Here is a 16,293-nt window from a genome sequence, read left to right as displayed (position 1 = left end):
CTGAAGGGGAAGGTGATGTGTGAGAGAGGCTGTGGAGGGTTAACTGAAGGGGAAGATGATGTGTGAGAGAGGCTGTGGAGGGTTAACTGAAGGGGAAGGTGATGTGTGAGAGAGGCTGTGGAGGGTTAACTGAAGGGGAAGGTGATGTGTGAGAGAGGCTGTGGAGGGTTAACTGAAGGGGAAGATGATGCGTGAGAGAGGCTGTGGAGGGTTAACTGAAGGGGAAGATGATGCGTGAGAGAGGCTGTGGAGGGTTAACTGAAGGGAAGATGATGTGTGAGAGAGGCTGTGGAGGGTTAACTGAAGGGGAAGGTGATGTGTGAGAGAGGCTGTGGAGGGTTAACTGAAGGGGAAGATGATGTGTGAGAGAGGCTGTGGAGGGTTAACTGAAGGGGAAGATGATGTGTGAGAGAGGCTGTGGAGGGTTAACTGAAGGGGAAGATGATGCGTGAGAGAGGCTGTGCAGGGTTAACTGAAGGGGAAGATGATGTGTGAGAGAGGCTGTGGAGGGTTAACTGAAGGGGAAGATGATGTGTGAGAGAGGCTGTGGAGGGTTAACTGAAGGGGAATGTGAGAACTAGGAGATAAATGATCTAACTATTCAGTCTGAGATTCAGGAATGTAGGTTTGGTTTGGCTACATGAGAACATGAACATAGTGGGGTGGGGGGATTAGTGTGTGTGTGTGGGTGTGGGGTGGGTGGGGGGATTAAGGTGTGTGTGTGTGTGTGTGTGTGTGTGTGTGTGTGTGTGTGTGTGTGTGTGTGTGGTGTGTGTGTGTTAACGACCACAAGACCATCCACTTCGCAGGAAATGACATTAAGATCAGGCCGAGAGTCCTTTGTAATACACAGCTCTTTCCAGTCTTGCTATTAATGCAGATGTATGTATGTTACAATGACATCATCATGTTGGTATATGTGTTCCCTCAGTCTGATTAATATCCCCCCTCCTCTCTCTCCTCTTCTCTCCAGCCTCCCAAGAACAAGAATGCTAATGGTCCCAACAGCCACACAGCAGCGCGGGTCCTCAGCCCCCCGATGAAGAGCAGCTCATCCTCCTCGTCTTCGTCCTCCTACAGCTCGTCGTTGGAGAAGCGGGCCCAGCGGAGGCTGGTGAAGGAGCAGAGGGAACAGCAGCAGCAGCAACTGATGGAGGAGGCTGGGGAGGACAAGCAGCAGAAGGCTAACAGGATCATCCATGAGGCCATTGCTAAGGCCCGGGAGAGAGGAGAGAAGAACATCCCCAGGGTTATGAGTCCAGAGAGCTTCCCCTCTGGGAGCTCCTCGGCCCACAGGAGAGAGAGGGAGAGGGACAGAGACAGGGAGAGGGACCGAGGCAACAAGACCAGGACCAAGGCCTCCAAGAAGGCCCGCATTGTGTCCTCGTCCAAGCCCAAACAGAAGGCCAAGATCGGGTAGGTGTCTCACTGACCTTGTTCTCATATGCCTCACTATGCCCTTATAACACCACAGCTGTATGGCATGATATAGGGCCACGGTGTTGTATTTGTTTTGAAAAGTAATTTCAGTGGCCTTCCACATTAAATCTACCATTTTGTTTTTGCTCTGCACCTTGTCTGAAGCAAGTTGTGTCACACTGTCTATTCTCCTTTACGGCTTGGTTTCCTTAGTGCCCATTCATTTCTCGAGCACAATAGAATAGCTAGTTGACTAGCTGCTAGCAGCTGCTAGCTTGACAGACATAGCTGCTCATAAAATAGTATCTGCCAAGATGGCAGCTCAAAGTTCATTTTAAAATTCATGACACAGACAGACAGGAAGGAGCAACAATGGCTGCCGTTAGCATTTAGGCTAGCTTGCTGCAGATCGGACAGCTAGGTTATGACAGAGACTAGTGGATATAGGGATTTAGTATATACTGTATCCAGTCCCCTTCCCCCTGTACAATGAAACTGTGTTGTTATACTGTAAGCCACACCCAGTGTGAGCTCATGTAATATCTGACCTGAGGTGGAGAAAGACAGGCAGCCAGGTTTGGAGACAGGAAGAAGGCAGGCAGGCTGACTGGCTGGGAGGCAGAAAGACAGGCATGGAAGCTGGGAGGCAGGAGGACATGCAGGCAAGCTAGGAGGCAGGAAGACATCCAGGCAAGCTGGGAAGCATGAAAACATGCAGGCAAGCTGGGAGGCATGAAGGCAAGCTGGGAAACATGAAGACATGCAGGCAAGCTGGGAGGCAGGGAGACATGCAGGCAAGCTGGGAGGCATGAAGGCAAGCTGGGAAACATGAAGACATGCAGGCAAGCTGGGAGGCATGAAGGCAAGCTGGGAAACATGAAGACATGCAGGCAAGCTGGGAGGCAGGGAGACATGCAGGCAAGCTGGGAGGCAGGGAGACATGCAGGCAAGCTGGGAGGCAGGGAGACATGCAGGCAAGCTGGGAGGCAGGGAGACATGCAGGCAAGCTGGGAGGCAGGGAGACATGCAGGCAAGCTGGGAGGCAGGGAGACATGCAGGCAAGCTGGGAGGCAGGGAGACATGCAGGCAAGCTGGGAGGCAGGGAGACATGCAGGCAAGCTGGGAGGCAGGTAGGAGGAATGTGTATATTGTCACTCAGGTCATCACCAGGGCTGTTATGGAAGCTGTGAAATGAACCAACCAGGGATAGAGAGAGACACTCTAGTTTCATATTCTCATTAAGCGAGCAGGGCTGAGAACAACATAATGGCCGACTATATTGTCTCCCTGCCTGCTTCCCTGCTTCATGATTAATGATTATATGAGCTCGGCTGCTGCATGTGGAAATGGCAGTAACGAATAATGGATTTTGCTCTATTTGTGAGAGATAGTAAGAAAAGAGGGAGAGAGATAGTGTGTTGCAGTGGTGCAGATGTTAATGAGGGAGAACAGACATCTGTCAGGAGGGTTGGGCTGAACAATGTCTGTATGGTTCTTACTCAGGAAACCCACTGGGCCTGATGTTGAACACTAGAGTAGGTTTGAAATAATTTCACTATTAGAATAGTATCATGAATTTTTGTCAGATATTCATTATTATTATATATTTTTTAAAGTTGTTAAATCTGAGTATTGCTGCGCGAGGGAGAGAGGCTGTTGCTCTATTGCTGCAGCTGCAGAGGGGGCGGTGTTTGTGAAATGGGAGTGAGCAGACAGAGGGAAAGAAAGAGACGTCAAGGCGCCAACTCGGTTACAGCCAAGACTAGCTAACTTGTAGCAGCCACAATGTTATTTATCATCCCATATAACAGTGCCAGTCTTGACTGGAGTAGCCTAGAGAAGCTAGCTAGCTGGGCTAATTGAGGCCACATGCTGTGCTTTCTCCCCAACCCCATTCAGATAAAACAACAGTCTACAGTTGAAGACGAAAGTTTACATACACTTAGGTTGGAGCCATTAAAACTCGTTTTTCAACCACTGCACAAACAAACTATAGTTTTGTCACGCCCTGACCTTAGAGAGTCTGTTTTATTCTCTATTTGGTTAGGTCAGGGTGTGACTTGGGTGGGTAAATCTATGTTTATATTTCTTTGTTGGCCTAGTATGGTTCCCAATCAGAGGCAGCTGTTTATTGTTGTCTCTGATTGGGGATCATACTTAGGCAGCCCTTTTTCCCACCTGAGATTGTGGGATCTTGTTTTTGCATTGTGCTGTCTAGCCCTGCAGAACGTTACGTTCGGTTTTTTTGTTTTGTTGGTGTTCATTATTAAAGGAAATGATGTACGCCTACCACGCTGCACCTTGGTCTCCTCATTCAAACGACGAGCGTAACAAGTTTTGGCAAGTTGGTTAGGACATCTACTTTGTGCATGACACAAGTAATTTTTCCAACAATTGTTTACAGATTATTTAACTTATAATTCACTGTATCACAATTCCAGTGGGTCAGAAGTTTACATGCATAAAAATTGACTGTGCAATTCCGACTTCAATTGTACATATAGGTAGGGTTAAAGTGACTAGGCAACAGGATAGATAATAGACAGTAGCAGCAGTGACTGTGATAAGTGTGTAAGTGTTTGTGTGGCGACAGTGTGAGTAAGTGTGTGTGTTCATGTGTATGTCTTGGAGTGTCAGTGTGAGCGTGTGGGTAGAGTCCAGTGTGTGTGTACAGAGTCAAAAAGGGTCAATGCAGATAGTCCGGGTAGCTATTTGGTTAACTATTTAGTTAACCGAACTGGGCCGTTCGCACTACCCTATGTAGTGCTTTGCGGTCGGATGCCAAGCAGTTGCCATAGCAAGAGGTGATGCAGCTTGTCGAGATGCTCTCAATGGTACAGCTGTAGACCGTTTTGAGGATCTTACGGCCCATGCCAACTCTTTTCAGCTCCCTGAAGGAAGAGGTGTTGTCTTGCCCTCTTCATGACAGTGTTGGTGTGTTTGGACCATGATAGGTCCTTAGAGATGTTGACACAGAGGAACTTGAAGCTCTCGACCCACTCCACTACAGCACCGTTGATGTGCATGGGGGAGTGTTCGGCCTTCAGTTTTCTGTAGTCCACAATAAGCTTCTTTGTCTTACCCACGTTGAGGGAGAGGTTGTTGTCCTAGCACCACACTGCCAGGTCTCTGACCTCCTCCCTATAGGCTGTCTCATCATCGTTGGTGATCAGGCCAGCAGTTGTGTCATCGGCAAACTTAATGATGGTGTTGAAGTCGTGTGTGACCACACAGGGAGTACAGGAAGGGACTAAACACGCACCCCTGAGGGGCCCCGTGTTGATGGTCAGCATGGCGGATGTGTTGTTACCTACCCTCATGTTTTCTCTAAATAAGAGTTGTTGTACATTTAAGACACTGCATTTCAAACAGTCAGCAATAATCTTATTCAGGGCTTGTGAAGTTATACTTAGGCTAAATGTAAGCCTTCCACAACCATAATACACAATAATAGTTTCATTATTTGATCAAAATAGTTTTAACTGCTTTTTTTTTGCAATAATCACTAATCTGGCTTTCAAGTCCATCTATGAAAATGCTATTTTTTTGTTCCAAGTTTAACTAGAACCATGACTAATGCACATTCACTAATAACGACTAAGTTCTTGTAGTTGGTATTAGGCTATAGATAATTAACACAGGTCTCATCAACAATCTCTCAAGTCCACGTGTTAGTGAATTGTTATGAACATACCCTTCTGTCTCCAACTGTTTAACAGCATGTTATCCTGTCCACTTTATTCAGATGTTGAAATCAAGTGGCCTACCTTATTTCTCAGAATGAGAATGAGTTGCCAGTTCTTTATATAATTGTGTTTTATGCTTATTACACATTTATAAAACACAGACTAAACAGCTAGTAAAACAGTCTTTGGCTAAAATGCTGCTAGCTGTACCCCAATGCCACACGTGACATACTGAGCATACATTTTCTCCAAAATGTACCAAGGAAGTCAAGCTACAGTATTAGCATTTAAACCCACAGTATTTGTTGTATCACTGGAAGTTGACTTAGGCCTATTTATTTGAACTTTTTCCTATTCTCATTAAGGTGTTATTTCTTTGTCATGTCTGAGATTATTACTAACATCACTAAGTTAGTAGTATGCCCTAGCCTTACTTTATATGATATGCGATTGTATGTAACCAAACCTATTTTTACACAATGTAGAACTTGTAAAGCAAAGGTCTGATTTGTGAAACTAGGCTAAACACAAAATGAAACCTAGTCTTTCCACTATTGTTTCAATGCTTCTTTCATGAAGCTTGTTACGTCATACATTCCAGCCATTTTGAAATATCAAGGTAGGCCTAATTCATGTTGAGGAAAACTCTCTTACCTTACACAGTACAATTCACTGAACCAAACGGACCAATGAACTAATGGAATCTGAGAATGAATGGAAGGAACAGCTCCTTACTCTAAGGAGATGGAGGGGATGGAGGGTAGGGAGGGGATGGAGGGTAAGGAGGGGATGGAGGGTTGGAGGGTAGGGAGGGGATGGAGGGTAGGATTGTAGGGAGGGGATGGATGGTAGAGAGGGGGTGGAGGGTGGATAGGATGGTAGGGAGGGGATGGAGGGGGTGGAGGGTGGCTAGGATGGTAGGGAGGGGATGAGGGTAGGGAGGGGATGGAGAGGATGGAGGCTAGGGAGGGGATGGAGGGTAGGGAGGGGATGAGGGTAGGGAGGGGATGGAGAGGATGGAGGGGGGAAGGGGATGGAGGGTAGGGAGGGGATGGAGAGGATGGAGGGGAGGAAGGGGATGGAGGGTAGGAAGGAAATGGAAGGTAGGGAGGGGATGGAGTGTAAGGAGGGGATTGAGGGTAAGGAGGGGGTGGAGGGTAAGGAGGAGATGGAGGGTAGGGAGGAGATGGAGGGTAGGGAGGACATGGAGGAGATAGGGGGTGGAGGGTAGGGAGGGGGTGGAGGGTAGGGAGGAGATGGAGGGTAGGGAGGAGATGGAGGGTAGGGAGGGGATGGAGGGTAGGGAGGGGATGGAGGGTAGGGAGGAGATGGAGGGTAGGGAGGAGATGGAGGGGATGGAGGAGATGGAGGGTAAGGAGGGGGTGGAGGGTAGGGAGGAGATGGAGGGTAAGGAGGGTAGGGAGGGGATGGAGGGGAAAGTAAGAGCGTCATCTCTTACATACCTTAGCCTAAATTCATTATAGTTAAGTGTTTTGGCCTGTACATAATTGTCACGTCCTGACCAGTAAAAGGGGTTATTTGTCATTGTAGTTTGGTCAGGGCGTGGCAGGGGATGTTTGTTTTGTGTGTTTCGGTGTTTTTGGTTTAGGTTCTATGTTTTCTATTTCTATGTTTAAATCGAGTTCTCTATTTCTATGTTGAGTTTTTGGTAGGAGCTCCAATTAGAGGCTGGTTGTCGTTGTCTCTAATTGGAGGCCATATTTAGTTGGGGTTTGTTTCACTTGTGTTTTGTGGGTGGTATTTTCTGTATAGCCTGGGAGCCTTATGGAACTGTTTTTCGTTGTTTGTTTATTTTGTTTAAGTGTTTTCTTTAAATAAATTAAGAAGATGAGCACTTTACCCGCTGCGCTTTGGTCCTATCCTTACGACGCCTATGACAATAATGTTGCTAAATAAAAAACATGTTTAGACCTGACCTGCATCTAAAGAATGAACTTCCTTCAGTACAGGTTGATCCATCCCAGAGTTCCTCAGTCTCCTCTCTGACCTGTAGGATTGTGCTAGTGATCCTATGAGAGTCCCAAAGCCTTCCTCCCCTGGTGTCTGATTTACAGTAGTGTCTGTGGAGATCTATCCAGAGCAGGGAGACCAGAGAGTGGCTGACACCCCAGTGCCAGGCCATACACTAGAAAACCAGGCATGGACTCTGTCCGCTATAGGGAGGGATGGTCACTGTAGGGATGTTGTCTCAATGCAGAGGAGAGAAGAGGATGTTTTACTATGGCCGACCCCTCTCGTAAGGCTTTTGCCTTTGTTTATATGTGTGTGTGTGTGTTGAAGACTGTTGTTCTACAGTGTGTCTATATGAAAGGATGTTTTTGTTGCTTTGAGTGAGTTGGTATAGTAGCATAGCATGTGTTTGTATGTTTGTGTCCTCTGTTCTGTCGTCGTTGCTACGTACCTGTAGGCCTATATGTTATGTGGTGAGTTTGTGTTCGTGCTTTCTGTTGTCCCTGTGTGCCAATGTGGCTCGTGTACATGTGTGTGCCAGTGCAGTGTGTGTGTGTGTGTGAGGTGCGGTGCAGTACAGTGTGAGGGATCATGCTCGTGCAGGGTAATGAAGACAGCAGGAGTACATGGTGCTCTGGGGAGGTTTCATGCAGACAGAGGAACCACAGTGTGTGTGTTCTGCCCTCCCAGGGTCTTCTCATGTAATATTAACGCTCAGCCTTCTCCCTGTCAGCACCCGCAACGCTGCAGAGGCACTAACCTTCCACAACAGTGCCTCTGCTATGGGTGTGTGTGTATGCACTCGTAATTGTTTCTAGGTGTGTTCTTGAATGTGTGTGTTTATATGGTAGTTATACAGTATAATATAAGGTTTATAAGGGTTTATAATGTGTTTATATGGTAGTTATACAGTATAATATAAGGGTGTATGTACGTGATTGTGTGGGACCGTGTGTGTGTGTGTGTGAGTATAATCCACAACGTAAGCAAGCGTGTCTGTCTGTGGGTCTGTGTGCATGCATATGTGCCTGCATGTTTCTCTGCCATGTGACCAGCATGCTTGTCTGAGTGGGGGGTTGGGACTGAGCTAATAGTATTATCAGGCTGGCTGTAGGAGCCTGCAGGGGGGAGTAGCCTGTGTCTGTCTGTAAGACCACCGCAGCACAATGATTGTTAAGGTGTCAGCATGCTTCAGCTCGGCTGGCGTCTAGCTGAACTTGGCTAGCTGAACAGAACGAGTGTGCTCACATACTCCCTTAAAAGACCTTCGGTTGAAAAACAAGAAAAAAACGCAATAGTACTGTTTGTTCATTTTGAGATGCCGTAGCCAGCATAAACTTCCTGAAAATAGTCAGAATTAATCGAAGATAACTCAAGACATCTGTCATTCATTTTGACATTTTTGCAGAGGAGATAGATCTTAGTCACACAATCTAACTAAGATGTTTGGTGCAGTATTTCTCCAGTAATTTTACATCTAACTAAGATGTTTGGTGCAGTATTTCTCCAGTAATTTTACATCTAACTAAGATGTTTGGTGCAGTATTTCTCCAGAAATGTTTTGGGCATGTAAATTAGTAATCTCGTTGAATGACAACAAACACTTCATTAAAGAGTCTACTGTTGACCAATCACCGAAGAAGGGGCATAGACTTTGGCTACCGACTTCAGCTTGCCTTGAGAAAACAATGTAACGTGCACAAACAGCCGAAAAACCCTTGCTGAAGACTAAAACAAACAAAAACGTCACAAAATGTTGTCATAATATATGCACAAACGGTTCCAAACTGTTTCGGATGGGAGCATGCGGACGTCTTTAGACAATGGGTATGGGACCAGAGGACAAGGTGAGGGAGGGTATGAGACCAGAGGACAGGGTGAGGGAGGGGTATGAGACCAGAGGACAGGGTGAGGGAGGGGTATGAGACCAGAGGACAAGGTGAGGGAGGGGTATGGGACCAGAGGACAGGGTGAGGGAGGGGTATGAGACCAGAGGACAAGGTGAGGGAGGGTATGAGACCAGAGGACAGGGTGAGGGAGGGTATGAGACCAGAGGACAGGGTGAGGGAGGGTATGAGACCAGAGGACAAGGTGAGGGAGGGTATGAGACCAGAGGACAGGGTGAGGGAGGGGTATGAGACCAGAGGACAGGGTGAGGGAGGGTATGAGACCAGAGGACAGGGTGAGGGAGGGGTATGAGACCAGAGGACAGGGTGAGGGAGGGTATGAGACCAGAGGACAGGGTGAGGGAGGGTATGAGACCAGAGGACAAGGTGAGGGAGGGTATGGGATCAGAGGACAGGGTGAGGGAGGGTATGAGACCAGAGGACAAGGTGAGGGAGGGTATGAGATCAGAGGACATGGTGAGGGAGGGGTATGGGACCAGAGGACAGGGTGAGGGAGGGTATGAGATCAGAGGACATGGTGAGGGAGGGGTATGGGACCAGAGGACAGGGTGAGGGAGGGGTATGGGACCAGAGGACAGGGTGAGGGAGGGGTATGGGACCAGAGGACAGGGTGAGGGAGGGGTATGGGACCAGAGGACAGGGTGAGGGAGGGGTATGAGACCAGAGGACATGGTGAGGGAGGGGTATGGGACCAGAGGACAGGGTGAGGGAGGGGTATGGGACCAGAGGACAGGGTGAGGGAGGGGTATGGGACCAGAGGACAGGGTGAGGGAGGGGACAGACTGAGACCCCTGTCAGTCTCAATTTGCAGTGTTACACAAGGGTCAGTAAAAAGGGGGGTGCAGGGAGGGGATAGAGGGTAGGGAGGGGATTGAGGGGAGAAAGGGTAGGGAGGGGATGGAGGGTAGGATGGTAGGGAGGGGATGGAGGGTAGGGAGGGGATGGAGGGTAGAAGGGGAGGGTGGGGATGGAGGGTAGGGGGGATGGAGGGTAGAGGGGATGGAGGGTAGAAGGGGATGGAGGGTAGGGAGGGGATGGAGGGGAAAGCCTCAATTCAAATGATTCTGAGGGGGTTACAGCTAGAAGTCAGGGTTGGCTGATCACACACTGCTTTCTGAAATTGCACAGTGTTTTTATAGCTACCTACCTGGTGAAAAACAAGCTCATCAGGAGATGAAAACATTATTGTAAAGCACCCTGCCTCTTTATTCCTATTCTCCTCTCCTCCTCCCTCCCTCCCTCCCTCCCTCCCTAGTACATTTTCCTAAATATTCCTCCCCAGATATGGTATCTTCCTAACATACTAGGGGCTGTTAGCAGAAAGCTTCCTGTGTGTATGTGTGTGTGTGTGTGTGTGTGTGTGTGTGTGTGTGTGTGTGTGTGTGTGTGTGTGTGTGTGTGTGTGTGTGTGTGTGTGTGTGTGTGTGTGTGTGTGTGTGTGTGTGTGTGTGTGTGTGTGTGTGTGTGTGTGTGGGCAGGGCAGCAGGCGTGATCTGAATGTGCTGATACTACACTGTTGTCTACTGTGAAACATCTAACAAAATGGTGCAAGCGAGATCAATTACAATATAAAATGGGGGTTTAGGGTAGGCCTATAGACTACAGTAGAGTCAGTGTAGAGAGGGTTGGGTTCATATCTCCTTGCCTGCCTGCCACGCAGCATAGTCTTCCTATCTAATCCTCTTCACTCACACTCTGATTAGAAAATCCCAAAGCTGTTTTCTTAATTAAGTGTTTTTTGTAATCCTTTGTGTGTGTGTGCATGTGAGGGTGTGCGTGTGTGGGGGGGCATGCAAATGGTGTGTGTGTGTGTGTGTTTGCGGGTATGTGAGCATATGCCGGCATATTGGTGTGTGAATGCTTTTGCTTCTGCGTGTGCATACGTGCGTGTGTGTGTGTGTGTGTATTTTGTCAATATGTTAGTGTGTGTGTGAGCTCATAAGTCGACTGCATGCAGAAAGAAGCATAAATCCCTTGTGCAGATCTCTGCACTCTGCTGATATTTTCCATCACCAAGCTCTGTGTGTGTGTGTGTGTGTGTGTGGGGGGGGGCAGATTACACAGCCATTCATAAGGAGGGGGATTTTCTCACGGAGCCCAGGCAGCACAGGGCCAACAGCACCACTGTCACTGTAATCCCCTCAGGATAGGTTCCACTGTGTTACACGCACACACACACAACACACATTCTACACACTCCATCCGCTGCCGTAGGTTCATTCATCTCAGTCCATCTACAAACACGTAGCCTTTTAGCTATACAGTTGTAATGTTATACCCTGAAAGGGGGAATATGAGAACTTATTCACACTGACACGTAGCATCAGTGACTGTTCAGTCAGTTCTAATGACGAATGACATAAAATCATCAAATCGTTACATACATCTCTTTTCTCAAATGACATAGCGTTGACATTTGTATTCCTAGGCATGACTAATTAGTGATGCACCGACATTACATTTTTGGCCGATACCGATATTATCCTTGCCAAAAAAACGATACCTATATTTAACATTTTTGCAGCCTTTTAAGCATTCTAGTACAGTTAAATAGTTAACACACGCATGGACGCAGCGGTACACACACGCACACCACGTTGACCAAAAAGTTATTTTGTTGGCATTTACGTATGTCCCCATTACCAGTAAAACATAATCAAAACCTATTTCTTTCACTTACTTGCTGTGCTGTTTCATTGTTCATTTGTTCAGTCGTTTCATTCTCAACCAGGATTTCTATTGAACTCCAAAAAAATAACACTATTTGAAATGTCAAATAAGCTTATTGACCAATCAGGACCTGAATATGACTGCATGTCACATAGTAATTTAACACGTTCATTCATTTTTTACGTAGTTATAACACATCAGCTAACCATTAGCTCGGAAAGCTCTCGCCAGTTTGTACAACGCAATTCAACCAGAGCATACCGGACCTATTTTCCTCTCCATATCCCCGGATTCCTACCGCAAGCTCTGAACCTTCTCATCTTCCGACCTTCGCAGCTAACGTCCCCTGAATGCTAGCTGTCTAGAGCACAACGGACTGTTAGCTTACGAGGCCCATCGAATACATTACGAAGCTACTAGCTAGCAGTCAGCTATCCTTTGCTAGCGGTCATCAGCTACCTTTATCCCGGACAACTCTCGCCAGTCTGTACAGCGCGACTCAAACCAGAGCTAGTCGGACTTATTCTTCTCCATATCTCCGGATTCCTACCGCAAGCTCTGAACCTATTTTTTATTATTATATATATATATATTTGTTCCACCTAGAATTATAGACATTTTACATTTACATTTTAGTGATTTAGCAGACGCTCTTATCCAGAGCGACTTACAGTAGTGAGTGTATACATTTCATACATTTTTCCCGTACTGGTCCCCCGTGGGAATCGAACCCACAACCCTGGCGTTGCCCTGGCGTTGCAAACACCATGCTCTACCAACTGAGCTAACGTCCCCTGAGCGCACAGCCGCTAATCCGCGGCCTGCTAGCTATCTAAAGCACATTGGACTGCTGGCTTAAGAGGCCCTTCGGACATATTTCTTTGGCCACTATACATATTTTGCCAATTGGCCTGGTTCACCACACGGAGCCCTGCTGATCCGTCCGCTGATGTAACTGCACGAGGAGGCCACAACAGACTTTCCCCCGTCGCGTCGCCCCTCTAAGGCCTTTCTGTTAGCCTGCTAGCCCGCCGCTAGCTGCCTGAAGCCACGCACTGGACTCTTATGATCACCCGGCTACGCGTGCCTCTCCCTAACGTCACCATGCATTGTCCATTGCTGTTTTGGTTTGTAACTATTGTTTTATTTCACTGTAGAGCCTCTAGCGCTGCTCACAACGCGTCGGCAAACAATTTAGTTCCACCTCCCACACACGCAGTGACATCACCTGGTTTAAATGCTATTTCTGGAGACAATATCTCTTTCATTATCACTATATGCACAGGTTTACCCCCACTGTATTCACATCCTACTATACCTTTGTCTGTACATTATGCCTTGAATATATTCTACCGTGCCCAGAAATCTGCTCCTTTTACTCTCTGTTCTGAACGTGCTAGACGTCCAGTTCTGGTAGCCTTTAGCCGTACCCTTATCCTACTCCTCCTCTGTTCCTCTGGTGATGTAGAGGTTAATCCAGGCCCTGCAGTGTCTAGCTCCACTCCCATCTTCCAGGCTCTCTCATTTGTTGACTTCTGCAACCGTAAAAGCCTTGGTTTCATGCATGTTAACATTAGAAGGCTCTTCCCTAAGTTTGTTTTATTCACTGCCCTAGCACACTCCACCAATCCGGATGTCCTAGTCGTGTCTGAATCCTGGCTTAGGAAGACCACCAAAAACCTTGACATTTCCATCCCTAACTATAACATTTTTCGACAAGATAAAACTGCCAAAGGGGGCGGTGTTGGGTACAGACCTGGATAGTAAAAGATAACCTGCAGAGTTCTGTCTTACTATCCAGGTCTGTACCCAAACAATTCGAGCTCCTACTTCTAAAAATGAACCTTTCCAGAAACAAGTCTCTCACCGTTGCCGCTTGCTATAGACCACCCTCTGCCCCCAGCTGTGCCCTCGACACCATATGTGATTTGATTGCCCCCCATCTATCTTCTGAGCTCGTGCTGCTAGGTGACCTAAACTGGGACATGCTTAACACCCTGACCATCCTACAATCTAAGCTTGATGCCCTCAACCTCACACAACTTATCAATGAACCAACCAGATATAACCCCAAATCTGTAAACACGGGCACCCTCATAGATATCATCCTAACTAAGTCGCCCTCCAAATACACCTCTGCTGTTTTCAACCAAGATCTCAGCGATCACTGCCTTATTGCCTGCATCCGTAATGGGTCTGCGATCAAACGACCACACCTCATCACTGTCAAACGCTCCCAAAAACACTTCTGCGAGCAGGCCTTTCTAATCGACCTGGCCGGGGTATCCTGGAATGACATCGACCTCATCCCGACAGTAGAAGATGCCTGGTTGTTCTTTAAAAGTGCCTTCCTCACCATCTTAAATAAGCATGCCCCATTCAAAAAAGGTAGAACCAGGAATAGACATAGCCCTTGGTTCACTCCAGACCTGTCTGCCCTTGACCAGCACAAAAACATCCTGTGGCGTTCTGCATTAGCATTGAATAGCCCCCGTGATATGCAACTTTTCAGGGAAGTTAGGAACCAATATACAAAGGCAGTTAGGAAAGCTAAGGCTAGCTTTTTTAAACAGAAATTTGCATCCTGCAGTACAAACTCAAAAAAAGTTCTGGGACACTGTAAAGTCCATGGAGAATAAGAGCACCTCCTCCCAGCTACCCACTGCTCTGAGGCTAGGAAACACTGTTACAACCGATAAATCCACTATAATTGAGAATTTCAATAAGCATCTCTCTACGGATGGCCATGCTTTCCACCTGGCTACCCCTACCCTGGTCAACTGCCCGGCACCCTCCACAGCAACCCGCCCAAGCCCCCAACATTCTCCTTCACCCATATCCAGATAGCTGATGTTCTAAAAGAGCTGCAAAATCTGGACCCCTACAAATCAGCCGGGCTAGACAATCTGGACCCTCTCTTTCTAAAATTAATTTCTTTCGTATTGTCTGAGATTCCCAAAGATTGGAAAGCTGCCGCGGTCATCCCCCTCTTCAAAGGGGGAGACACTCTAGACCCAAACTGCTACAGACCTATATCTATCCTACCCTGTCTTTCTAAGGTCTTCAAAAGCCAAGTTAACAAACAGATTACCGACCATTTTGAATCACACCATACCTTCTCCGCTATGCAATCTGGTTTCAGAGCCGGTCATGGGTGCACCTCAGCCATGTTCAAGGTCCTTAACGATATCATAACCGCCATCGATAAGAGACATTACTGTGCAGCCGTATTCATCGACCTGGCCAAGGCTTTCGACTCTGTCAATCACCACATTCTTATTGGCAGACTCAACAGCCTTGGTTTCTCAAATGATTGCCTCACCTGGTTCACCAACTACTTCTCTGATAGAGTTCAGTGTGTCAAATCGGAGGGCCTGTTGTCCGGACCTCTGGCAGTCTCTATGGGGGTGCCACAGGGTTCAATTCTTGGGCCGACTCTCTTCTCTGAATACATCAATGATGTCGCTCTTGCTGCTGGTGATTCTCTGATCCACCTATACGCAGACGACACCATTCTGTATACTTCTGGAATTCTTTGGACACTGTGTTAACTAACCTCCAGACGAGCTTCAATGCCATACAACTCTCTTTCCATGGCCTCCATCTGCTCTTAAACGCAAATAAGACTAAATGCATGCTATTCAACCGATCATTGCCAGTCACCTGCCCGCCCATCCAGCATCACTACTCTGGACGGCTCTGACTTAGAATACGTGGATAACTACAAATACCTGGGTGTCTGGCTAGACTGTAAACTCTCCTTCCAAACTCATATTAAGCATCTCCAATCCAAAATTAAATCTAGAATCGGCTTCCTATTTCGCAACAAAGCATCCTTCACTCATGCTGCCAAACATACCCTCGTAAAACTGACCATCCTACCGATCCTCGACTTCGGCGATGTCATCTATAAAATAGCCTCCAACACTACTCAACAAACTGGATGCAGTCTATCATAGTGCCATCCGTTTTGTCAACACAGCCCCATACACTACCCACCATTGCGACCTATACACTCTCGTTGGCTGGCCCTCACTTCATACTCATCGCTAAACCCACTGGCTGCAGGTTATCTACAAGTCTCTGCTAGGTAAAGCCCCGCCTTATCTCAGCTTGCTGGTCACCATAGCAGCACCCACTCGTAGCACGCGCTCCAGCAGGTATATCTCACTGGTCACCCCCAAAGCCAATTCCTCCTTTGGTCGCCTTTCCTTCCAGTTCTCTGCTGCCAATGACTGGAACGAACTGCAAAAATCTCTGAAGCTAGCGATTCCCATCTCCCTCACTAGCTTTAAGCACCAGCTGTCAGAGCAGCTCACAGATCACTGCACCTGTTCATAGCACATCTGTATACAGCCCATCTATCTACCTCATCCCCATACTGTATTTATTTATTTATTCTGCTCCTTTTAAAATAAATTGTAAGCCGGTATAGCCAGATGAGTGTTGTTTCCAGTAGCTTACTTTTATTCCAGTAAAACACAATTTTCAACAGCGCATAGATAGCAAATTACATAGGTTGCCACTCAACTAATAAAGCCTAATATCAAGCAAGCCATTTTAGCATTTGAATGCTGAAGGTCCCGGGCAGATGTGCAAGAACAGGAACCTGCCGCCTAACTCGCGTTTGTCACCGTGCA

The 16,293-nt window shown here is 47.3% G+C and overlaps 1 protein-coding gene across 8 annotated transcripts in view; it reads left to right on the top strand.

Annotated features, from left to right (window-relative positions):
- LOC106592263 (ATP-dependent chromatin remodeler CHD9) overlaps nt 1-16,293 on the top strand; it is a 128,680-nt gene that overhangs the window by 43,763 nt on the left and 68,624 nt on the right. For all 8 annotated transcript variants that reach the window (XM_045689299.2, XM_045689302.2, XM_045689304.2 and 5 more), the window contains one exon: nt 974-1,416. In XM_045689299.2, coding sequence (XP_045545255.2) covers nt 974-1,416 — 443 coding nt within the window. The remainder of the gene's footprint in view (nt 1-973; nt 1,417-16,293) is intronic.

The sequence above is a fragment of the Salmo salar genome, chromosome 11 (genome assembly GCF_965601325.2).
Source record: "Salmo salar chromosome 11, fSalSal1, whole genome shotgun sequence".
Taxonomy (NCBI): Eukaryota; Metazoa; Chordata; class Actinopteri; order Salmoniformes; family Salmonidae; genus Salmo; species Salmo salar.
This window is presented reverse-complemented; position numbering and strand designations above follow the sequence as displayed.